At 38.6% G+C, this 26,940-nt stretch overlaps 1 protein-coding gene across 2 annotated transcripts in view; it reads right to left on the bottom strand.

Annotated features, from left to right (window-relative positions):
• Nucleotides 1-26,638, bottom strand: part of TAF3 (TATA-box binding protein associated factor 3) — a 162,320-nt gene extending 135,682 nt beyond the window's left edge. The window contains exons 1-2 of one of the 2 annotated variants that reach the window (XM_036461359.2): nucleotides 26,252-26,638; nucleotides 20,146-20,388 (exon numbers count right to left, since the gene is read on the bottom strand). In XM_036461359.2, the coding sequence (XP_036317252.1) occupies nucleotides 20,146-20,388; nucleotides 26,252-26,417 (409 nt within the window). In that variant the 5' untranslated portion in view covers nucleotides 26,418-26,638. The remainder of the gene's footprint in view (nucleotides 1-20,145; nucleotides 20,389-26,251) is intronic. The other variant, XM_036461354.2, reaches the window with a different exon arrangement.
• Between the last annotated feature and the right edge of the window lie 302 nt (nucleotides 26,639-26,940).

Below are 26,940 nucleotides of genomic sequence, written 5' to 3'. Positions count from 1 at the left end.
TTCCAACTCCTGTTGACTTAAAGGTTCAATGTTTAATAAAATCTCTCTTTCTCTCTCTCTCTTTCCCTCTCCTTCTCTCTCTCTCTCTCTCTCTCTCTCTCTCTCTCTCTCTCTCTCTCTCTCTCTCACACACACACACACACACACACACATTATGTGTCCTCTGATGGAAGTACACACATCTCCAACTATGAAATAGTGTTACCAAAGCAATCAAACCTAACAATGATGAAGCTTTTAGATCCAACTATCAATTTAGAGCACATGTGTCAAACACAAGGCCCGCGGGCCAAATCCGTCCCACCAGGCCTTGCAATGTGGCCCGCACCGCGCTGTCATCACTGCACTCCACTGCGTTTCCATCAAAATGACAATTTATGACTGTTCAGTAAACCATTCGGCCCGCGATTTAGGCTGGATTTTAGATTTTGGCCCCTTCTCTGATTGAGTTCGACACCCCTAATTTAGAGGATATATAGAAGACCATGTAACACAAAACCATTAGAATGCCATAAACAAAATTCAGAGTAGGAAAAACACTACAGGACAAAAAAACCAGTTTCTTCAATAAATATGCAAATACAAAAGGAAAAGGAAAAGAGAGAGAGGAAGGAAAAGGGAGAGAAAGAGAGAGATATCAACCAATCCCTGGAACTGGAAAATAAATCTGAAATCCTAAGGCAAAATTTTATCTCTTAAATACTAGAAGATGTATTATAAGTATATTTTAAGTAATATCAATTTTAACTTTAAATTTACATACAGTATGGATTTTGTCTCCCCCATATGATTTTCCCAAATTGACAGCATGAGTTGTCCTATCAATTCCAAAAATAAAATGAATGCTCATTCATGAGAGCAAATCAATGCAAAGTATAGTAACTGTCATGTGTGCATCTTAATTAAAACACAATAAAGATTTAAACTACAGGTACATCCATGAGAACAGAAAAGAACACAAAGTTTCATTGATATTGTTAGCTTAGCAATTTACTCTGACCCATCAGAGAGGATTTATCAGGAGACAAAGATCCACATGTTAAGCAAATCCTGTAATATGACACTGAATAGTTCCCAACCATCCTATATATTAAAAGGCTAATATGCAAATAGACTGAACAACTGGCGGAAAAACCAAACAACTGAACAACCGGTCACTATGACATGTGCTGAACATCAGGGGGCGTGCGTGGAATATGGCAGGCATCAGCAGGAGGCACATGGCGATGTCTGCCATGGCGGGATGGTGAAGCAGGTGAGTGGGGGGGGGGGGGGAATCCTCTGCTGGTTACTGAAAATTCTTTGCTCCCGAGTGTTGCAGTGCTGCCCGATGCGCACATCTGCTGGTGCCACCTCTGCTAGCACCCACTGCCAGCATTGGAGCTGCACTTGCACCCACTGCCAGCACTAGAGCCTCAAGGTGTGATATAAACTCACCAGGTGTTATTTCTCTTTGTTAAAATTTAGAAGGGCAAAGTTGAAAAGAAAAAGTCTCAAAAAAAACCCTGCCATGAAACATCTGTTGAAACATTTAATATCTGTTAAACTATAAACATTTGTTTACTGATAGGCTCTACTGCCACAGTGTGTTAAATGCCATCGTGGCAGGCTCGCCAATTGTATAGTATTTAAAAGACGTATGATATGTACCATACAGTAAATAAAGGTATAGAATTTTACGCCACTCATTTTATTTTCCCAAACCATTTTTCTTACTACCAAAGAGGACAGACCTAGCTATCCTTTTCTTCCTAACAAAGCCAGCTTTAACAGAAATTAATGCACTAACAACTTCATTTGAAGTTGAACTTTAAGAAATCGCTTAATGCAAAACTAAGTATATCTCTGTTACATATTTAACTTGCAATAGGATATCCAGCAGCTATCAAGGGACCTGGAAAGGTTTGTTGGTTGATGACCTGCTGGGATGGACTCCACACACAGGTAATATCCAATTGTAGACAAAATCTTCTGACCTACATCTCAAGTCTCCTTTAAATTTAATCTGAACACACTGTACATGAAAGGAAAAGAAAAGTGAGTTTTTATCCTTTACCATAGCACTGGGACTTCCTGCGTTTTTCATTCCATTGCTGATTGGTCCAGAACTACTATTTCCTTCTAACTATTCCCAATTGTGTCTGTCAGGCATACTTAGAATTACACACTAAAAAGAAGTGTTAAGATATAAAAATGCTATTAAATCTGACAATTTTTTTTCTCTTGCCTTTAACCCTCAAGATATCAGGAAAAATGGCCATTACCAGTTGACATCTAGGTCCAATGGAACCTTTATCTTTTTAAGCCATTTATAGAACTATGAATAATTTACAGATGAATAACTTTATTTGAAATTGAAATAAGAATTTAAACACAGCAAACCCTTTGCATCATGTAAATTTTGGTGTATTAGCAAAATGGGATAGTCTAGGTTCTTATCATAAAAATATTATTGCATGATGAAGTGATTCCTGTTCAATGACTAACTCGATGAGGACATATCTATTGTCTGTCCTGAAAAATACTGTTCACTTATCAAATGTAAGTTGGAAAAAGTTCATCTAGGATGCTGTCATCTGAAGACTCAGAGTTTGAGGTTTTATATATAGGTCCAATTTCTTCATCTTCTTCATCACTGGCATCATCTAATCATCATCATCATCATCATCCCATCTAGAAATGTTACAATCTCTGCGTTTATTTTTTGATATGTCCAATAATTATGAAACATGCCAATTTTTTTTCTTTTTCATTATAAATGAAATCTAAAAGTAGACCAAAACGATAGTGTCTCCAATATTCTTTAATATACTATTGAAATAGAATACAGTACTCTGGTGCCACAATTACAAAAATAAAGGGTGGAATTTTATTTCACTAGTGAATCATCCTTATATGGGAGATTTCATCATTTTTCATTTTATTATTTTGGTCTTTTTTTTTTTTCCAGAGCATAGTTGACCATAATTAATGAGTAATTATGAGTAATAATAATTCCTATGATGATAAAATAGCAAAATGTTTCAAGATAGATGAAAATACAATCCTTAAGATTATATAATGTGACTCAGAATTATAAAACAATCCAACAGACCCATATGGCAATGACAAGACAGACTCAGTTTTATTCAATTAAAAGGAAAAGTAACTATTCTCTCTTTTGAAAGCCTTTAAGAAAGAGTATAAATCATAAAATGCCAATCTTTCAAATAGTAAGAACTACTTAAAAACAAAACTCAAAAACAAAAAATTAGACCTTTGAGGGTTAAGAACACTTTCTCAAATTATATAAATATTAGTACCAAAAAAATTTAATATAAAAATGTAATGGTTGAGCATCATTCAACCTATGAGCCAGGAAATCATGGTTTGATTCCTAGTCAGGGCACATGCGAGGGTTGTGGGCTCAATCTGTAGTGTGGGTGTGCAGGAGGCAGTTGATCAATGATTCCCTTTAATCACTGATGTTTCTATTTATCTCTCCCTCTCTGAAATCAATAAATATATATATATTAAAAATGAAAATGAAAATAAACACATCTATTAAATTAAGAACACTGTTTTAAATGAAAGGAATGAATATTCTATATTTCTACTGGTACTGTCGATTAACACTTCTGTAAGGAATTTCAATAAAAACATATTTTAGAAGCTTTCATAGTCTCTAACACAGTAATCAAACTTTTAAAAATTCAATCATAAGAAATAATCTGGAATATTGAGACAATCGTATGAATTAAAGTTTTTATTGCAGTGGCAATCATATAAGTTAGCAATTAGAAGAGGTCTCAATATCTAACACTAAGGGATGGCTATTTATACAGCCATTTAACATGAGGGTTATAGCACTGCTGGGTGGCTCAGATGGTCGGAGCGTCATCCAATATACTGAAGAGTTGTGGATTGATTCCTGATCAGGGCATATGCCTGGGTTACAGGTTCGATCCCTGGTCGTGGCACTTGGGAGGGCAATCAATCGATGTTCTCTATCAAATGAATGTGTTTTTCTCTCTCTTTCTTTCCTTCTCTCTTTCTCTGAAATTGGGGGGCACATCCTTAGGTGAGGATTAATAATGCATATCTCATAGTACTGTGAAGATTAAATGAGTGTGTGTGTACATACATAAAATAAGATTGGGGTTATAAAGATTATATAGCAACATAGAATAATAGTCTTCCTCTTTATATCCAATGAGATCTCTCTCAATCGTCATTCTGTAATGAAATAGCTAACTACTATGAGGCATATACTCAAAGATATTCAGTAATAAAGTATTTCAAATTGAAATATCTAACAAACTTGCATTATCTCTATACTACCAACCTTTTCCCAACATATTCTTGTTTATGTACACCCTTCTCATGGCTAACAAAAACCCAAACCAAATCATTTAAGTCCACTTTATTCATTTCCTGTTCACTCCTACACATAACACTGTCTAGGCAAATAGAAATTATTTAATGACGAGCATAAAGTAGCAGGGCTAATTAAGTGGGAAAAATCCAGTATATAAGGTTACACGCCTTGATTAAGCTATGTTAAAATTGGCTTGTGTGTAGATACATGCACACACATATACACACACACACTCTCACACACACACACTTGGAGGACTATATCACAGTACTAATAATAGTTATATTCTAGTGGGAGTTTTTTTGGTTCCCAAATTTTAACTTAGAAATTTAAAACAAAATGCCCCCCTTGAAATATGTTTAATCTAGGTTTGTAAAAAAAAAAAAAAATTATACTTTGAAATTCAATTCCAGTGAGACTGCTACGATATTAGTATAATTACACATTCATTATGGCATCGTAAAATGATACAATTCTTTTGGAAAGCAATGTATAATACATGTCAAAAGCCATAAATGTGTTTATATCTTTGACCTAAAAACTCCTACCCTGGGAATTTATCGTAAGGAAATAATATAAAAGAAAAACATGCACAAAGATATTTGATGAAACATTGTAATATTTAAAACATTAAAAATGTCTAAAAATAAGAGAGTGGCTAAGTAAATTACAGAAAATTCTTTAAAAATAGTAAATATAAAAGACAGAACAAGGAAAACACAACAAAAATGTTAAGATTAAAAAGTGGAACATAAGTAATGTTGAATAAAAAGAATAAAATAAAATGGTATTAACTATTTCAACAAACCAAATATTCTCTTCATAAATAAAAAAGGAATTGGCACACTAAAAAAAAATAAGGAAAACTGTTATGTTAAAATGAGAAAAATGTCTTCATTTTAAAAGTTATCTTATAATGGGGCTCTGAAAACAACGTTTAAAAATCAAAACTGAAATATAGACATTAATGAATAATAATTTCAAATTTTAAGAAAGAATATATAGAGTTTCAGAAAAAATAATATAAAGCCTTTAATAAATGACAAAAGGAATCCTGTTCTAGGTATAAAAGTTTCTTTAAGGAAAATAAATATTAAATATATTCATATGTAACTGTTCTAACAAAGTTACACAGAAGCTAAATTATTAACAAAATTTGTATTATTCTTTCTAAAACAAGCCAGCAGTGGTATAATTTGTATGCTTTTTCTTAAGACTTTGAATACAGTTTTTGGCATTTAAGTGGATATTCATTAACACTAACAGAAAAGGAAAGAGTGCCACCTACTGATCTGTAATCATTTCCACATTTTTAAAAAAGAAATCAATTTTCTTATTTATACTGTAGAATTTGAAGTCTCCAGCATGAATGATAATTAAATATTACTAACTAGCAGAGTATATTTAAATACTACATTTTTAGTACATAATACTTGATAAAAATGAATTATAAATTTAAACCAAATCTGATTACATGAGAGAGAAATAATTTAGTGTGTTAATTGTGCATCTGCCAATGTATTAAAACAAGACATAATTATTCAACACTGTAACATAACATCACAGTGCTCACAACAAAAAAGAGAAACATTGCTTCTTTCCTGTGGTAAAATTAGATGCAAATAACTACTTATGTTTTGTGTAAAATAAAAATTCTTAAATATGACTCAGGGTTAGAAAAAGTTGGGGGGAAAAAAAGCAAAAGTTGATTAGAAGTTACTAAAAATGATCAGTTAAATTAAAGTCCACTACCAAAAAACAATGTAAGAGACTGGTTTTTGAAAGATAACTATAAAGATCTGGCCAATAGAACTTGCATACTTATAAATACCTTCATTTTACTTCTCTCAAAGCTAATCAATGTTATAAAATTTTTAGTCATGCTATAGTCTTCAAGGCCTGAGTCAATTAACCTGAGACAGCTGGAAGTGCATTTTACATGGGAAAGATGGAACCAGAATAGAGAAAAATCCCCAAGTAGAGGAGAACTGAGTCCTACTATGTGCCATAGCACTTCACACATCAGCATTATTATACTGTAAGTGTGTTTTCAGGATGACAACCCTATTTTTAAATATATATATATATATATATTTACTAGAGGCCCAGTGGATGAATTCATGCACTGGTGGGGTTCCTCGGCCTGACTGGCAAATGGGGCTGATCTGGGCTGTCTAGTACAGTGTGGGGTGGGGAAGGGACCGCAGGAGGTTGACTGGCTATGGGAGGTTGGCTGTGGTGGCACAATAACCCCCAGGGGAAGCTCCTGCAGTGAGTCTCTGCACCCTGGTGGTCAGGGTGCATCACAGCTACCAGCCAGTTGATCAGTGGTAATAGTTCCTTAGGCTTTTATATATGTAGATTGATTTCAGAGAGGAAGAGAGAGGGAGAGAGAAATAGAATTGACTGGTTGCATGCCCCACAGTGGGGATGGAGCCCGCAACCAACCCAGGCACATGCCCTGACCAGGAATTAAACCATGACTCCCTGGTTCACAGGCCAATGCTTAAACACTGAGCCAAGCTGGCAGGGCTGATTTGTGTTTTTAAAAAATAATCCTAATATACTAAGTGTCTGGTAGTCTAGCTGGTCGTTCAACCAATCAAAACATAATATGCTAATGATATGCTAAGGCCACTCAACCACTCGCTATGACGTGCACTGACCACCACGGGGAAGATGATCTAACTGGAAGATTAGCTAATCAGGACTGAGCAAGATGGCTGGATATGCCCTAGAGCCCTCCCATGGTTCCTCCTTAGCTGGCCAACCTCCTGGGTTCGTCCCGAGCCCCAATCGTGCACTAGTGGGGTCCCTTGGCCTGGTAGGTGGCCTCTCACAATCTGGGACCCCTCAGAGGACGTCAGAAAACTGGTTTTAGCTCAACAGTAGAACGACCAGTCGCTCTGATGCACTCTGACTGATGCACACAGAGGCTCAATGCAGGAGCTGCCTACTTATCCAGAAGCCAGGCTCATGGCTGATGAATGCAGCAGTGGTGGTGGGAGCCTCTCCCGCCTCTGTAGCAGCGCTAAGGATGTCGGACTGCCAGCTTAGGCCCACTCCCCAGAGGAAACAGGTCTAAGCTGTCAATCAGACACCCCCCAAGGGCTCTCGGGCTGCAAGAGGACATAGGCCAGGCTGAGGGACCTCCCAGAGTGCACGGATTTTGTGCACCAGGCCTCTAGTAATAATAATAAAGCATTGCCTGAAAGATATAATGTACATTCTAAATTTTACCTCCAGATCAGATCAGTTTGTTTAAGACCTGGATATTTAGACATTTATATTACCTATCCAGTCTCTGACACTTGAAACCTTGGCTCACCTCGAGTATATTCTCCACAACTCCTCTATCATCAAATCCTGTCCAGTCAACATCCTTCCCATTTGGTCCTTCCTCTACATCTCAGTCAGAATTCAGGCCCCATCATCTCTCTCTGAACAAGTGCAACAAGTTGTATCAATAATTTCAGTGGTCTATCTCTTGAATTCATAATCATTACCACCAGAATTTACCAAGCTAATTATCTTAACTATTTTTCAAAAATATCCATTGCTTTTTTTATTCCTTATAGCATACTAGGGAAATATTACAAATTATAATTTAAAATTATATAAAAATATCAGTCTAAACTTTTTTTCCATACAGATTGGAAGGAAGCTCTAGGAAGGCAAAGACAGACCTTTCTTTTATGTTCACCTCTATATCTCCAGAAATAAGCTGTGTGCTTGGCATACAATAAGTGCTCCAGAGGTACTTGATGAATAAATGAAAAAATGATTTTGAAATTTGCTTTAGCACCAGTGGCACAAATAACCACAGTAAATGAAGCAAATAACAATATTATTGTCTGAAATAGGAAAGCTCTATGTAGCCATAGCAGGTAATTAGTTAAGTAAAATAGAATTACTGCACTGTCCCCAATAAGATTCCAATATAGGAAAACAAGACAGAATGAATCCTAATTCAACAGAAAAAGCACTAACTTTGGGGTCTTATGCCAAATCAGCCATTGCACATCTCTTGCCCTACTACTCCTTGACCTCCCTACACACACACAAACACACGAAAATTTCCAAGAAATATGACTGGATAGCAAAAATGCTATGCTTCTGGAAAATTTAAAAATTTGGGGAAAAACAATAAAACCTTTTCTTGATCTGGATGCCTGAAGGGAAATTGACAATTTTGGTGATTGTGGTAAGTAAAACATCAAGATTTTTTTTCTTCTTAATTTTTCTAAGGCACTTGATAAGATAGATTACTTGTTGATTTAGGAACATAAAAATCATTTTATTATAACAGTGAAAATGTATTATTTTTATAAATCCAACAGATTAAAGGGGGAAAACAAATTCAGTGGAGGAAAAACTTTTGGCCAAGTCCACTATAAATTGGAGTCTGTTAAATCTGTGTATGCCTGTACTGTTAATCTCTCTTTTGAAATGTATATACCTCTACTTTTTATTTTATTTTTTAAAAGTATGTTCTTATTGATTTTTAAAGAGAGGAAGGAGAGGGATACAGAGCTAGAAACACCAATGAGAGGAACATCATCTATTGGCCGACTCCTGCACACCCCTTACTAGTCATCAAGGCCACAATCGGGGCATGTGTCCTGACTGGGAATCAACCTGCAACTTCTTGGTTCCTGGGTCGAACCCTCACCATTGGGCAACACCGGCCAGGCAAGGGCTAATTTTGGTGGTTTGAATGCAAAGCAAGAAACACCCATATTTTAAAATTATTTAATTTAATCTGTATGTTGTCAAGAAACCATTTCTAAGAAAAAGTAATGAGTAAAAGAATTGAATAAAATGTTATCATAACATGGTTTTGAAAAAAGTAACTCTATTCAAGAAGTCAATTTGAAAGTTAAAGAAAACACTTGAAGTGTCACAAGATACATCTTTCCGTTTCTATACTTGTACTTTGAGAATAAACATAATGGTAATGAAAAAATGCAAAGAATACTGGGTTAAGACTAAGAAATTGGGACTCCACTGCCATATTTGTCACTTAATAGCTTTGCTACTTTAAGTAAGTTACTTTTTGGACTGCTTCCCCAAAATTCTGAACAAATTTTCCTAAGGATAGCAGTCAGGTAGAGTAATAGGACTTAGGTTTTGTGCAAAAAGTGAAATGGAGAATGAGTGTAGGATTTAAAGCGATAAATGCAAGCCCTGGCCAGTGCACTCAGTGGTTAGAGCACAGTCTGTGCACCAAAGGGTCTTTGATTCCATTCCGGGTCAAGGGCCCATACTTGGGTTGCAGGTCTGATCCCCAGTTCAGGTCAGGGCCCACGTGGGAGTCAACCAATCCATGTATCTTCCTCACATCAATGTTTCTGTCTGTCTCTCTTCCTCCACACTCTCAAAAATCAATGGGGAAAAAATATCAGACTGTGAGACTTAACAAAAATAAATAAATAAGTAAATAAATAAATAAATAAATAGGAAGCAAGACCAGTGTAAGCTCTGGAGACAAATACAACTATTAATTATAACAAAATATATGAAGTTTTATGGCAGAAATATATCGGGGCAAAAGTAGATTTAAAGTTGTGAACATGTGAAATACAGAGTTTATTCTTATATTACTATTTATTAACTATTGTATTATTTTCCATATGAACAACTGTAAATTTACTTTTGCCCCTCCCGATATATCATATGGGCACCAAAAGGAGGGGAACTCCAAATCTGCCTGAGTAAAGATATGGAGGTGCATCGTCCCTTTGGGGAAGCAGAAGCAAGTTAATGATTCTGGAGACTGAAAACTGAAGCAATGAGAAGAAAATTATTATGTAAAAATAGGCAGAAGTCTCCCCATGGAGGGCCCTACAGGTTTACAAAAAGAAATTTGTAATGAATGTCATAGACAAGTCAACACAAATCAGCCTTTGGTTTTATTTCACATACAACCTTTATGGCTCAGAAGAAAAACAAACAAATACCATAACTCTGGGCAACTACTGTGGATGCACAGAAAGCTTTGCCTAGACCCTTGCACTCCAGCCCTGCAAAGTCATGAAGGAAAAGTACCTGAGAGGGTGAAGGGAGCAGCTAGATATGAGGTTGAAATTTGGGGCCCAGGGCATTCTGCAAGCCCGCCCATTAAGAAGACAGCCTTAATGATGGTACTATTATTCCACTTAGGAATGTCCTGCCCAAGCAGAGATTTCCAACAACCACAGAAAGCAAGGCCAAAAGTGAGGAGGGAGAAACATTTTATTCATGTGTCTACCTTTAATTACGGTTCTTTGTGTAGGACTAGATATATAGTGGGGACCCTACACACAGCACTGAATGAAATCAACTATCCTAATCCAGCTCAGCTCCCAATACACAATGTAACACAAGGCAAGTTAATTCACCCTTTTTTTTAAAAAAAAAAATTTATTTATTTATTTATTTTTTAAAAATATATATTTTATTGATTTTATACTGAGAGGAAGAGAGATAGTTAGAAACATCAATGAGAGAGAATCAAATGATTCTCTCAGCTGCCTCTTGCACACCCCCTACTGGGGATGTGCCCACAACCAAGATACACGCCCTTGACCGGAATTGAACCCGGGACCCTAGAGTCCCCAAGCCGATGCTCTATCCACTGAGCCAAACTGGTTTCGGCAATTCACCCTTTTTTTAAAAACTCCCACTACTCCACTCCTTCTGTAAAGTGGGAATAATAGCAGCACCTGCTATTTAAGGATTGTTTCAAGATTAAATGAGATAATGCTTATGAATATACCATGTGATATCAAGGACAAATTATCTTAAAGCTGCTTTTAAATTTATTTTTTTTAAATATATTTTATTGATTTTTTACAGAGAGGAAGGGAGATAGAGAGCTAGAAACGTCAATGAGAAAGAAACATCGACCAGCTGCCTCCTGCACACCCGCACTGGGGATGTGGCCGCAACCAGACCTATGCCCTACCACTGAGCCAAACCGGCTTCGGTGAAAGCTGCTTTTATATTCCTACTAGTGGCTTGGTGCATGGAATTCTTGCAAGGGGGGTTAGGGAAGGAGGTGTTTCTCAGCCCAGCCTGCACCCTCTCCAATCTGGAACCCCTCAAAGGATGCCCTTCTGCCGGTTTACAAATTATCAGGCCTAAACCGGCAGTCAGACATCCGTCTCACAATCTGGGACTGCTGGCTCCTAACCACTCACCTGCCTGCCTGCCTATCTGATTGTCCCTAACCACTCTGCCTGCCAGCCTGCTCACCCTCAACTGCCCCCACTCCCGCCCCACCATCCTGTTCACCCCCAACTTCCCCCCTGCTGGCCTGCTCACTCCAAACTGCCCCCCCCCCCACTGTCCTCATCACCTCTAACTGACCCCCATTGATGGACTGCTTACCCCCTACTGGCCCCTCTGCTAGTCTGCTTACCCCCAATGGCCTCGCCCCCCACCAGCCTGATCACCCACAGCTGCCCTCCCCTCTTGGCCTCTGATCACGTCTACCTCGGCCCTGCCACCATGGCTTTGTCCAGAAGAACATCTGGAAGGTCTCCCATTGTAATTAGCATATTACCTTTTTATTAATATAGACAGAGGACTGGTGCATGGGTGGGGGCCAGCTGGTTTGCCCTGAAGGGTGTCCCGGATCAGGATGGGGGTTCCCTTGAAGCGTGGGGTAACCTGGGTGAGGGGCTGATAGCCTTTTTCAGGCTGGCCACACCCCCCAGTGACCCAAGTTCCCAGCCCCTCCTTGAGTGGAGGCCAGGGCTGACTGGAAGCAGATATCTGGGATTTATTTATCTTCTATAATTGAAACTTTATAGCCTTGAGCGGAGGCCAGGGCCGATCAGGGCAGGCAGGAAGCTTGGCTTCCTCCATCATGGGAGGCAACCCAAGCCTCCTGCTCACTCCAGCTCCGTGGCCACTGCCATCTTTGTTAGATTAATTTGTATAGTCACTACTGATTGGCTGATGGGTGTAGTGGAGTGGTGGTTAATTTGCATGTTTCTCTTTTATTAGTGTAGATTGGCAAATAAACACAATATTAATATTTTAGTGATAATAATTTAGCAGTGCAAATTTCCGCATTAACATTCTTCTATTCATTAAGTACTCTGTTGTAAGAATAAACATCTTTTCTCTGCAATGAATAAAGCTGTTTCTATTTTGAATGAAAAAAAGAAATTGCTCTCCATAGACATTTTTTGTTTTCCTTGAGAAAAAATGGTTGCTTATTGAAACTGTAAGTAGAGAAAGCTAATACAATAAATTGTTTTATACTATGGAATATACTTGCTTCTACTTAACAATTTATCATAGAAGATAAGGATAGTTCAGACAAGAGATAAAAACTTAAACAAAGGGAATGATAGGGGAGTATTTTAGAAATTTTTAGAAAACAAAATTAGCAGAACTGGGAATGGGAAATGAAGAAGTAAAACGAGGAAAGGGGTCAGAGATACGCCTCACATTTCTAGCTTAAGTGACTAAATAACAGAGGTGTATTAAGTATAAGAATGTGTATAGCCTTTGACATACCAATTCGAGGTGCCTCTGGGAAATGTGGAAATGGCCCACTGACAACTGGATACAGAGTCTGAAAGGTGTGGTATGGAGATACAGTTTGGAGAGTCTACAGTATGCAAATGATAGATGAAAGTAGAGAAGATCATACACTGAGACTGATTACAGTGAGAAAAGGTCAAGAAACAAATTTTGGGAGCACTAATATTTTAGAGGTCGAAGAACTATGGAAGATGAGTACATGAAAGGCACAGAAAATGAATTAGTTATATAATGAGAATGAAGAGAGTATGACATCACTGAAGAAAAGAGATAAATGCAAGGAAAGACAATAAAGGGAATCCTGGAAGAAAGTAGCAGGTGTGGTAATGCAGTTTTTTATCTCCCCAAAACATCACATAAAATAAAGCAATTTACATTACAAGATGACAAAAGTATATGCATCAATGCCAAAATACAAGAGGGTGATGACCAACCACCAAAAGCCATGAGACCTGAGTATTACCCCATCTGTACAGAAACAACTGGAGAGAAGCAATGGGGAGACTGGCTCGAAAGAGAAGAACCTCAAAAAAGCTAATAGGTATTCACTAAAAGTCTGGCAGGTCATGTGAGAAGAGTGGCTAAGGCTAAGGGTCTGGCTACAAGGGTAGGGGTGAGATCTACAGGGGAGAGAAGAGGAAAAGCCCTTGAGCTTTTAAACCCAACCTTCTGCTACTCTCTCTAGGACAGAGATCACTGAGAGGAAACTTGCTGGGACTAGAATCACAACTGGGCAGAAAAGAAAAAAGAAAAACTAGTATTAAGGAAAGAGAAAATTCAGATAAAATTGGTGAAGAATATGGAAAATTTCAGAAAGCTACTCTACTTTTGAACAATACATGAAGAGCATTGTCAAGTTAGAAAACTACCTTGAACTTCCTTCTATATGTTCAAAAAACTATATTCACATGTGCAATTTCTATAGGAAAAAAGATGATGAAATATCAAAATAGCATCTAGAAAATGAAAGCAAACGAAAAACACATAGTCAAAATACAGATGAGAACTATAATATTCTATTTTAAAATGGCCTAAAAGGCATGAAAGACTAAAAATAAAAATTAGAAAAATTCAGCCCTGGCCGGTGTGGCTCAGTTGTTGAGCATTAACTCATGAATCAGAAAGTCACGGTTTGATTGCTAGTTAGGGCACATGCCCCCAGGTTGTGGGCTCAATCCCCAGTGGAGAGCAGAAAGGAGGCAGCCAACTGATGACTCTCTCACCTCATTGATGTTTCTCTCTCTCTCTCTCTCTCTCTCTCTCTCTCTCTGAAATCATTAAAAACATTTTTTTAAAAAAATTAGAAGAACTCAGAAAATGAGGTGACAGAACTCAAGAAAGTAGCTACATGATATAACAATGGGCACATGGTACAATCATTAAAAAATGGGAGTGAATAGGATGACAGAAGTAACAAAATTTTTTTACCCATTTCAGTAATCATGAACAATACAGTATTAATATTGTATGTGTAATCTAGGATATGGCAAATAAATAATTATAGAATGTTCTATCATCTTTTTATATCTCTGGGAACTAAATTTTTGTTATGAACAAAATTATTTATTGGTGTAACATAAAAGTAAAAACGCTATGGTCCTGAATTTGAATTGGAAACATCTATATAAACTCATTAGCTACCTTATCAGTTATCTACCTACCTATCCACATACATCTACATGTATGTTTTTAAGTATAAATATTTAATTACTATTGCCTGGTAACAATGATGACCCAGTTGTAATAAGTACACCAAGTGCCCAGATTGTGGATTTGAAATGCCATTTCTCAAGAAGCCAGGATTTCTTGGTAAAAGACTGATTCTAAGTACAGGACAAGAATATACAAATGAGCTTAGAACAATTTGATATAGCAGATAGATGGGCTCTATCAGACTACTAGAATCATGTCAAAAATACTTAGAAGCCTGATTGAAGAAGCTGCCATTGGCCAAAGATGGGACAATCTGTGTTGCAATACGGTATAATTAGTCAGCTATGTTTGACCAAGAACCAACTCATTTTCTTAAAAACTAGGTATATAAAATCAAAGAATCAAGCATTTCTCTTCCTTTCTCTTTATGAATTATACCACTAAATAACTCAATAATAGATGAGGGAAAGGATTTCCTTATAAAATTATTCCACTAAAGAATGAAATAGCCAAAACCGGTTTGGCTCAGTGGATAGAGAGTCAGCCTGCGGACTGAAAGGTCCTTGGTTCGATTCCGGTTAAGGGCATGTACCTTGGTTTCGGGCACATCCCCAGTGGGGGGTGTGCAAGAGGCAGCTGATCAATGATTCTGTCTCATCGATGTTTCTAACTCTCTATCCCTCTCTCTTCCTCTCTGTAAAAAATCAGTATTAATATTGATTATTAATATTATTAATATATATATATTTATATTTTTTTTTAAAAAAGAATGAAATAAAAACAAAATGATGAATGTTTCTACCTTGCAACCCCTAATGAATGAATGGATTTAGGCATTGAGCATCAACATCGCTAATATAAAAAAAAAAGTGAAAACTAGAAATTAGCCTCCTGATGAAGAAACATAACACTGCATATATCCTGCCAAAGGTATTGAACTATAGTTCTGATCCAGCTTCAGATTCTCGCTGCCAATTTGCAAGAAACACATTTAACTGTACTATGAGTATAGAGTCAGCAATATCCAGACTATGGCAATCCTGTAAGTCATACCACCCAGATTCTTCAACAAATACACTGGAAGAAAATGAAAGAGATTCAGCAGAGGCAGGTTTGGTAGGTGGGGAGCTATAACAAAAGGGGCCTAAAAAGCATTTAAGGCAAAAACAGAGGGTGGTGTAAAAAACCTAAAGGGCTAGGGATATATATTATACACTTGGCAACTTTCATATATGCAATACAGTTAACATGTTGTATTGTACATTATATCCCATGACATTGTTTTGTAACTGAAAATTTGAATTTTTTTACTCCCTTCACCCATTTCGCACCCCACCCCCCGCATTCCAGCAACCACAAATCTGTTCTCTGTATTTATGAGTTTGTGTGTGTTTTTGTATTTAAAAATTATTTATTGTGATACATTTTTACAGATGATAAACATAAGGTTCAGAAAGGTAAAGTAACTTGATAACACTATAAACTCAATAACTACTGAATCATGTCTGAATGGTTTCATAAAGCCCAGGCTTTTTCTACTACCATTTCCCCGAAAATAAGACAGTGTCTTATATTAATTTTTTCTCCCAAAGTTGCACTAGGTCTTATTTTCAGGGGATGTCTTATCTTTCCATGCGCTAGGTCTTATTTTCGAAGGATGTCTTATTTTCGGGGAAACACGGTATATATCCTGCTGTCCCCTTCAGTCCTATTCTTTTCCTTTTTTCCCTAACTGTGGTTAAGTCCTTCTATTCTTATACATTCACCATCATAGAGAAGCCATTCTAGTGCTTTTTTCTGACATGAACCAAGTTGAAAGATTGATAAAATGGTAGTCCCATGACAGCACTTTGCTAATATTTTATGACCAAAGTTAGGCATCTCACATGTGGCTCTTGAGGAAATAAAAGGAAAATAAAGACTCTGGCAAACAGATGTTATCGAAGTTGTTCATGTCTGTCACACTTCACACCACTAACAGAAGACTAGGAACTTTCTAACATTCTATACCCATGAAAAAGAAATTTCAGATTGTAATGATTTAAGATGACCTCTGTGGCTATATTTTTAAAAAATAGTAACCACAGGATTACATTTTATGTTCTCTCCCCTGAATAGGGGAAAGGTTTTGATAAGCATTTTATTATACTGCCTATTACTTAATGCATCCTTATGAATCATATGCATAGCTTATATTATACTGCCATTTTATTTTACTGCCTATTACTTAATGAATCCTTATGAATCATATGCATAGGATAAGCAAATTCCTACTCCTTAAAGAATCCATATGTGCTATCTAAAGAGAACAGTGTTCAATACGTTAAGCAATAAAGAATTATTTAAAATAAAAAATAAAAAAATAAAGAGAACAGTGTTCAAGCTTGTTATTTTCCTTTTTAAATGTTTATAATTTATACTAGAAGCCCGATGCACAAAATTTGTGAAGAGTAGGCCTTCCTTCCCCCAGCTGCCTGCTTCCCTCTGACACCCAGGACCCAGGCTGCCCTCCAGCTACCAGTAGGCACCCAGGACCTGGGCTTCCCACACAGCTCGGCTTTGTCCAGAAGGTCAACAAGAAGGACGCCTGGTCTAATTAGCACATTATGTTTTGATTATTATAGATTGCATAAAAAGTCAAAAGAAATAAGATTCTTTGCTTCAAAATTCTAGAAGAGAAACTCAAAATTTACTGTAGTAATTTCAGACCTAAAATTACTAACCTGTTTTTCATACTCTTTCACTTCCCAATATAAGTCTGATATCTTAGTTATACTTCCTATGCAATATTTAAACATGATAACTATATCACTTTGAGAGAATTTTATTGTGTATTATTTGCATGCTATAAATATAAAACAAAAGGACCAAATGGGTAAGTGGAAATTATTATCAAAGTCCTAGCCTTGGTTTTGAGTATGAGCTTATTAGAGGGTATTTATAAAATAATTCTCTAAATACGGTGATGTATGAACCAAACATAGCCTATGCACAAATCAAGGATTTAGATTAAATGTCCACCTGAGTCCAAATTATTAAAGAGGCCAGAAAAAAATCAGTTTAACTATTAAATAGAAGGTATAATACAAGACAGAAAGATATGCAAATTACAAAATAGTTAGATTTAGAAAGCTCCAAAAGGCAGAGAGAAAATGGGCTGAAAAAAAATTTTTTTAAACCAATTTCTTTTCTCTATGTCTTTTTTGTAATTTCATAGAGGAAGGGAGAAGGGGGGAGAGATAAATATCAATGATGACAATCATTGATTAACTGCCTCCTTTACGCCCACTACTGGGAAATGAGCCCACAAACCAGGCAAGTGCCCTGATGGGAATCCATCCATAACCTTCTGGTTCATAGGTTGGCTGAACATGGCTAGGTTGAGCTGAAATTTTTTAAATGAAGATAGCAGTTTCGGCACAATCACATGCCATTTGATAATGTGCATAAGTGTGGTCATTAAATTTTACTACTGTCTACTTCACTGATAGAAAACTCATAATCAACTATCATTTTGAGAACCACTGATGTGCCAGTTATTCACATATTAGTGTCTTTCTCCTACACAATGCCTTAAGTTTTCTTAGCACAAATCCAAATTTTGTGTATTTCTAAGTGCCTTTCACCTAAAAATTTCAGAGCCACGCAAATAGTATTTTTAAAGTACAGGAGAACATATCATGGATTAATATTTTGTATGACCCTCATAAAAATGCCTAGAAAGCTTAATAAATTACATTTAATGACAACAGCAAAGAAGGAATTCCAGGCCTATTTGACAGACTTGTCCATAAGGAAAAATGTCAGTTTTTTTCAATCAGGCCTCTGACCAGGAAATCTTCCTTTGATAATGTTGATATTGAAATGCTTTTGTTATGTTTTTAAAGTAAGTATATTGCCCTAGCTGGATTGGCTCAGTGAACAGAGTGTAGGCCTTTCAGATTGTAACGAAAGGGTCCCTGGTTCGATTCCAGTTAAAGGTACATGCCCAGGTTGTGGGCTTGACTCCCAATAGGAGGTGTGCAGGAGGCAGCTGATCAGTGATTCTCTCTCATCATTGATGTTTTCATCTCTCTCCCTCTCCCTTCCTCTCTGAAATCAATAAAAAAATATTTTTAAAAAGATTTTTGAAAATGAAGTAAATATATGCTTAGAAAAGTCCTAACAAATATAAGTCTCCAAGATAAAAAAAACAATGACATTAGGGAATAATGGTTTTGAAAGAATGACTTTACAGAATTATAAACAGTAAGGTATCCTCAGGGGCAATAAAGGCTGCAAATATAAATAAATTCAAAAGTGGGGAAGAATCAGAATTTTAGGCAGTTACAAAGAAGCTGGGTGAGGGGATTATGTAGTTTCTATGCCTGATTAGCTATTATTTTATAATAAAAAATTCTATATAACCAAACATGTCTACATATCATTAAAAAATGGAGGTAAATCTGTAAAATATTAGTGAATGTCCCAGGAACATATGACTCACATTATTAATAAGCAGGAGAAAAAGAGCTACCCCAATTTTTCTGCTTCAAAGGCTTTCTATTTACTTAAACATCTCATCTCTATATATAAAAGCCTAAGCGACCAAATGACTGGACAGCCGGCCAGTAGCTATGACGTGCACTGACCACCAGGGGGCAGACGCTCAATGCAGAAGCTGTACCCTGATGGTCAGTGCGCTTCCATAGCCAACCTCCCATGGTCTTTCCCCCAGGCTGGCCAAACCTCCTGTGGTCCCTAGCCCAGGCCAGCCAGCCCCCATTGGTCCCAATCAGCCACAATTGCCGGTCAGGCCAAGAGGACCCCACCAGTGCACGAATTCGTGTACCAGGTCTCTAGTTCTCCAATAAGACTTTTTTTGTGGTCATGTTCTGTTCTCCCTTCATGAAATTTACAAAGGAAATAAGTGCCTCATCAGACATAACCTTGATTATGCCACATGTCCACCTGGTGATGCTAGCTGCAAGTTTGTTAACTTAAAGATTAGGATAATTTGTTAAGCCTAATATGCACATTGTACCCTCAGACAGTTGTTTGACCGCTTGCTATGACATGTGCTGACCACCAGGGGTGGTGCAGAACATGGTGGGAGTTGGCGACGCAGCACTGGCAGCGGGCACTCACATGCTCGGAGCCTGCAAGGAGCCCACCCGCACTCTCTCGGCCTCTGGGTAAGCTGGGCCAGTCGGGCTCCCTGTGGGTTTGCGCAGGAGCCCGTCTGTAAGGATGGCTGGAAGAGAGAGCGTTGCCCGCCTGGGTTCCGTGCGGTGCCTCTGGGCAGCCCAGTGAGGCATCTGGCCGCACTCACTGCATGTCTGCAGGTGCAGTGGGCACGAGGAGGCCCGGGGACCCGGGTGCTACCCAGGGCCCAGAAGTCAGCTGGGAACTGCCCTACACCAGCAGCTCGCACTTCATTCCCTGGCCAGGCCTAGGGACCATGCCTGTGCACTAAGCCTCTAGTATTAAAATATTTTTATTGCATTTCTAGAATTTATAAATTAGTATGGCATTCTACATAATTCAGTTAAGAAAACTAAAAAAATTAAAAACCCATTAAACTATATATATGAGTAAGAAACAAAAACATCACAAACCTTCTTGAGAAGACACAATGGGTGGCATGTAATCAGGAATGTATTCTTTTCTTTCCTCTGCATCTTTACTTCCAGGTTGAGGAAATTGGAGTACATTGTTCTTACTAACAGGAAATGAAGGAATTTGATGTGGGAAAGTGACAGGTTCAATATTGTGAATATAGTCTTCTAGTTCATTAAGACTAACCCCCATAAGTTGGAAAGCTTCACCAACATCATCCAAAATTGGGTCTGTTCGGCCATCTGAAACAAAGTCAAAAGCAAAGCAAATTATTTTAAGAAAATCCCATGAATATTTAAAAAATATTAAGAAAAAATATTAGCTAAATATGTATCAAAATCAAGTATGTTACATATTCAAGACTTAGCTGTCAGAAAGAATTGAATAAATTTTAGCATATTATTTAAATATTCGAGAGTTTTCAGACTGGTGTGGCTCAGTGGTTGAGTGTCAACCTATGAACCAGGAAATCATGATTCAATTCCCCTTCAGGGCACATGCCCAAGTTTTGGGCTCGATCCCCATGGGGAGGCATGCAGGAGGTAGCCAATCAATGATTCTGTCACATCACTGATTATTTCTATCTCTCTCTTCCTTTCCCTTCCACTTTCTGAAATCAATAAAAACATATTAAAATATATATTAGAAAGTTGATTCTCTTTTAAAATAATTATCTTTATTGATTTTTTTAGAGTAAGGGAAGAAGGGAGAGGGAGAAAGATACATTGATGTGAGAGTGGAACATCAACCAGCTACTTTCTGCATGCCCCTGAAGATTGAGCCTGCAACCTGGGCATGGGCCCTAACAGATAATCAAACCAGCAAGCCTTCAGTATACAGGATGATGCCCAAGCTACTGAGCCACACCATCCTGGGCTAGAAAGCTGATTTTTAAAATTAATTTTAAATATGATCTGACGACCAACCAGAATACCACAGACAATTCATACTAACAATCAGCTGGTATTAAACAAAGTTTAGGGAACAGTGATTGACACAATTAAATGCCCAATAAATATTATTATTTTTTTATTAGATAACTAGAATGCTGTACTTACCTAAGTAAATGACCATTATATTTTCTCTATTATTCAATGATCTCTTAGGGATGCATCTTAGTCATCTCTAAGACAATGACTAGCATATAGTTGGCACTCAATAAATACTTGTAAAAAAAAGCTGTGGAACATTTACACTATTAATGCTTTAATACTATGCAGCTATAAAAAAGGGATCTCTCACCCTTTGGGACAGCATGAATGAATCTGCAAAATATTAAGCTAAGTGAAATAAGCCAAACTGAGAAAGACAAATATCATTTGATCTCACTTACTTGTGGACTCTAATGAGCAAAATGAATTAACCAACAAAATGAAACCCTAAACGTGGAGACATGGAACAAACTGACATACCTCGATGTGGGGTTGGGGAGACAAAAAGAGATAAACCAAAGAACTTGTGGGGGGAGAAAGGAGGAAATGGGAGATATCTATAATACTATCAACAATAAAAAACATATTAAAAATAAATACTTGTTGAATGAATTATACTGCTGAATCAAATTTTCATTTATTTACTTTAAAGAAGGGGAGGAAAGGAGGAAGAGAGATATTGATTTGTTACTTTACTTATTCATCATTCACTGCTTGCTGAATCATTTTAAACCCAAGGAAATTTAGAGAAAGAACTTAGATCATAAAGGTAATTTACATATAAAAATTTTTAATGTAATTAAAAGACACCATTTAGCTGGGACCGGTTTGGCTCAGTGGATAGAGCGTCAGCCTGCGGATTGAAAGATCCCAGGTTCAATTCTGGTTAAGGACATGTACCTTGGTTGCGGGCACATCCCCAGTGGGGGGTGTGCAGGAGGCAGCTGATAGATGTTTCTCTCTCATCAATGTTTCTAGCTCTCTATCCCTCTCTCTTCCTCTCTGTAAAAAAATCAATGAAATATATATTTTTTAAAAAGACACCATTTATAAGACATACAGATAAAAAGAATACAACTTAGATATAGTGAGATACTCTTTAGAAAAAGTTGTTTCTCCTATGCCTACCCTTAGCAGAACTTAATGTCTCTCTACATCTTTCATAGCTTCTATGAAAATTCAATTTCTGAGTTTCAATACCCTAAGAATTTTGTTTTCTTACTGAAATCACCTATGATTACTTCAAACTTCTATGTCTGAAACTAAATCATGATGTAAAATAAAAAAGAATAATTTAAAAGTATGTAAAAATTAGCTGAAGCCGGTTTGGCTCAGTGGTAGAGCGTCGGTCTGCGGACTGAAAGGTCCCGGGTTCGATTCTGGTCAAGGGCATGTACCTTGGTTGCGGGCACATCCCTGGTAGGGGGTGTGCAAGAGGCAGCTGGTCGATGTTTCTCTCTCATCAACGTTTCTAGCTCTCTATCTCTCTCCCTTCCTCTCTGTAAAAAAATCAATAAAATATATTTAAAAATAAAAAATAAAAAAATAAAAGTTTGTAAAAATTAGATACTTGCTTGCCCACAAACATGAGGAAAGCTCTGGAAGGATATCCAACTGTTAATAGTTTAAGGGGGTGAAACTCCCTTTGGGCCCTGGATTTCAGAATTTTTTCTGTCTATTCCTAAAATCATTATCTCAGTATAGTTTCAAGTTCTCCCAACTTGAGTCTTTCTTGCACTTGACTGACAGCACAATATCCTTAAAATATCACTTTCATCGCACTGTTCCCCTCCTTAGGAGTATGCAGTGATTTCTATCACACTTTAGCTTCTCTGTCTTTTAAGTTCCTCCCTTACCTGATTTCACTCTGTTTAATATTTTCCTCTAAAATGCTTCAACTGGCTAAATATGTCAAGCGGGCCACCTCACTAGTACTTTTATCATGTTTAATTTCACTTGGGTATCTTAGTTTATGTTTTTTTCTAACCTGGCATGCTCTCCTCCTAGACAACCATACTTTATAGTTCAACTCAAATGTCATCTTTTCTGTGAAGTAATCTTGCCCCAGAATCCATAGCCCACAACCGCCTCTCCTTTACCTTATTCCTTTTGCATTTTACTGCCTACGCTATGCAAATATTATAGTATTCCTGTCCTAGCTGGTGTTGCTCAGTGGTTAGAGTGTTGGGCCCACGCACCAGAGGGTGAAGGGTTCAATTCCCAGTCAAGGATATGTATCTGGGTTTTGGGTTTGTTCTCCATCTCTAGTCGGGGTGAATGTAGGAGGCAACTAGTGTGTGTGTGTGTGTGTGTGTGTGTCCTCTTCCTTCTCTCCGAAAAGCAAAGGAAAAAATATCCTCAGGTAAGGATTAACAAACAAAAATTACAGTACTAGTGCTAAGAATCATTCTGAAGTATTTAGCATCTGATTTCAGCTCATACATATTTTATACATAATACAACATATAAAGCCCATGTATGCTTTGACAAATCATTGCCTTAGAGAAATCTAAAAATGCATTATTTGTTGAATTTATAGTAACTTCTGATGCTTGCTTTAACTTGAGATAATTTTTTTTAAAGGAATAAATACCATCAGTTTGTTGTTGTTGACATTTTGACAGCCATGTACAAACCTATAGGCAGGGATTGTGCCTAAGTAATTTAATGTCTCCAAAACCTAGCACAGTGCTTAGCTCATAAATGGTGCTCAATAAGTGTTTGTCAAAAAGACAAAAAGGGTATAAAGGCACTGGATATAAGATTGTATAGTGGTAATGTGAGGTTACAGAATTCGAGGTTAAAGTAATTATAGTAAAGAAAAAAAAATCTTAGAATCTTAAAAAAAAAAAAGTCTGTAATGAGCCGAAACCAGTTTGGCTCAGTGGATGGAGTATCAGCCTGCGGACTGAAGGGTCCCGGGTTCGATTCCGGTCAAAGGCATGTACCTTGGTTGCGGGCACGTCCCCAATGGGGGGTGTGTGCAGGAGGCAGCTGATCAATGTTTCTCTCTCAGCGATGTTTCTAACTCTCTATCCCTTTCCCTTCTTCTCTGTAAAAAATCAATAAATATATAATTTTTTAAAAAGTCTGTAACGAATAAGTATACCAAAAATTGGCATTTTTAAGTCACCAAACCACAATGGAGATTAATGAATCTGATAATTGCATTCCCACTGAAAGCAAGGAAATCAACTACAGAAACTGAGCAACTAGGAAAGGGGTTCACATTAATTCATAACAAAAATCACTTAATGACTTTGGAATACCTGGTTGCTTGGAGTGCCAGCACATATTCTGTTTCAGGTGTAAAAGGTGACTATATAATCAGGGGATTTTCTGATAACCTTAAGGTATAGTACATCTGTCCTTATTTAGGGAAATTGGTAGCAAAAATATAATATGGACTATGCATAACCATAACAATATTCTCAAGGATCATGAAATTGTGGGAGGGAAGTAGGGGAGGAAAAGAAGCAAAAGCCAAGAAGTGTGCTGGTGGTGCACTTTCAAGATAGCAATGAATAAGAGCTATGAGCAGTTTCAAATTTAGAATAGAAGTATCAATGCAATCAAACATAAAAAAAATACACACTTTTAAAATTCAAAAATTACATAGGTATTATGGTAGTGGGTTATCAGTTCATCCAGTTATTCAACAAATAGTTCCTGGGGGCCTAGCATGCTAGGTTACAGAATACAAACATTATAAATTTGCTTACTGGAGAGGAGATGGGACAAGATGAGAGCTAAATACACATGATTACAAACCAAGGTGTTAAATAACAACAGAAATATGCACAGACTTATGAGAGAAGATAACATGAGTTTCCTAAAGCAAATGTGATAAGTGAATCTCAAAATATAAGTAGTTCTACTGGTGGGCCAGGGGGTGAAGGACACTCTAGAAAACAGCATGCACATAGGAGTGGATAGATTCAAATGTTTCAGAAAAGGCAGGTAAGGTAGCTCAGCATGATTGCAAATAGGATGGCAAGGATAGCAGAAGGTAAGAAAAATGCCCACAAAAGGAACTGTGTATTGTTTGAGTTTATGTCTTCTGCCTGTGAACAACTAAAACACTTTTAAGAATGACACAGCCAGATTTTGTGTTATGGATACATTATATTTGGCAGCACATGGAAGCTGCAATGGAACTTGGGACTAAGAAGTAAAGTGTATCCTCCATGGGCCTCAATTTTTCACTTGAACAAAAACCAAAATTTCCTATGAAACACTTCACCCAGTTCTCCAGTGTACTGCCTTAAGGATCTGAAATTTAAATAAGGGGTAGTTAGTTCCCTCTCCAAACAAGACCATCCCATCACAAGGAGACGATGTGTGGCTTCTATGAAACATCCACAAAATATCAAGTACCTCCCAGCTAAAAGCCACTTTCAGGCATTCACTTACAAGCCAAAAAGGTACTGTGTCTCAGATTACCTGGAAATGGTCTATAACACCCCCCCCACACACACACACACACACTTTGATAACCAGACAAAAAAATATGAAGGAGGAAACACACGGGTGTGTGTTCATCTCAGTGAAAGTTCATCCAAGTGACACCGACCACGCCGGCCTGGGTTAAGAGTGGGCAGAGATGCTGCCTGCGGAGTGAGCAGACGCGGAAAGGGGAGGCAGAGTCCCTAACGGAGCAGAGCTGTCAACCAGGGAGCGTGCGGGGGAGCTGAGGGTGGCGAGCCTCGTACGAAGCGGCCGGTAGACGGAGCGCCTGTGACAACTAGTTGTAGTTTGCAGGCAAGGCAGGGAGAGAAGCAAAGTAAGAGGGGGCTGCAAGACATCCTGGAGGTGGTCCTGCACGCAGCCAGACCCCAGACCGTGAGCCAGACCGGCGACGACGCGCGGTTTGAGATCCGAGGCGAGCGGGCGAGCGAGCAGGGTGTGGAGCTGGGAGCTGGCACCAGGCTCCCGGCTGGAGGCGGGAAGTTAGCGGACAAGGAAGAGGCACCGAAGGGATGATGACTAGAGTTTCCAGGGACAGTGGGAGTGGATGGGGCGCCAGGGGTCGGGAAGATACCCGAACTCGGGGCAGGGGGGTGAAGGACACGGGCGCCTCGGAGATGCCGGGATAGCAGCGACCGGGAATCGCGAGGTGTCACTTGGGACTGTCCAGAGGCGGCAGCCCTCCCGCACCCAGCCCGGTACTCACAGAGCTCCGAGTACCGGTGGCAGCCCCGTCCCAGCTGCTGCAGGTAGCGCTGCAGGACGTCCGTGAGGAGGTGGCAGGCGCTGAGTTGCACGGAGTCCCAGCCCAGCGCCTGGCAGATCTGCGCCACCGAGACCCTCAACAACGACCTGGAGTAACTCTCGCACATCCCGCTCCGTGGACTCCACCGCAGCACTCGCTGCCACTTCTCTCCGCCGCCGCCGCCTAGCCTTAGCAGAGCCCCCGATTCATCCTCTAGGGCCCCCGCGGCGGGGAAATCGTTCCCCCCGACCCCTGGCGACCACCTCAAAACCTCAGCAGCACGGAGCGCGCCAGCCTGAGAGCCGCCATTTTGGACTCGCTCCGCCTCCCGCTGGATGGTGGCCGGGGCTAGGCAGCACTAGCCTAGTGCCGAGCGCACCGATGGGGAAGCTCCGCCCCGTCGGAGCGGAGCGATGCTATCGGTATCGACTCCCGAGCCTGGGGAACTGCAGGGAACGTCGTTGCCGGGCGCAGGTGGAAGAGGCAGCCGGAGAGGCAGGTGCTCGGGCCTTCCGGGTGGGGGGTGGGTGCTCACTTGGCCAGGAAGGGAGAGGGGACCGTCAGTGGTTTTTTAGGGGCAAAAATCAGGAATGAAGTGAAAATGCGAGTGTTAGAGAGAAGTGGGAAACCGAGTGGTCCGGAGTCAAGGG

Source organism: Pipistrellus kuhlii, unplaced genomic scaffold, assembly GCF_014108245.1.
Source record: "Pipistrellus kuhlii isolate mPipKuh1 unplaced genomic scaffold, mPipKuh1.p scaffold_m20_p_1, whole genome shotgun sequence".
Lineage (NCBI taxonomy): Eukaryota > Metazoa > Chordata > Mammalia > Chiroptera > Vespertilionidae > Pipistrellus > Pipistrellus kuhlii.
This window is presented reverse-complemented; position numbering and strand designations above follow the sequence as displayed.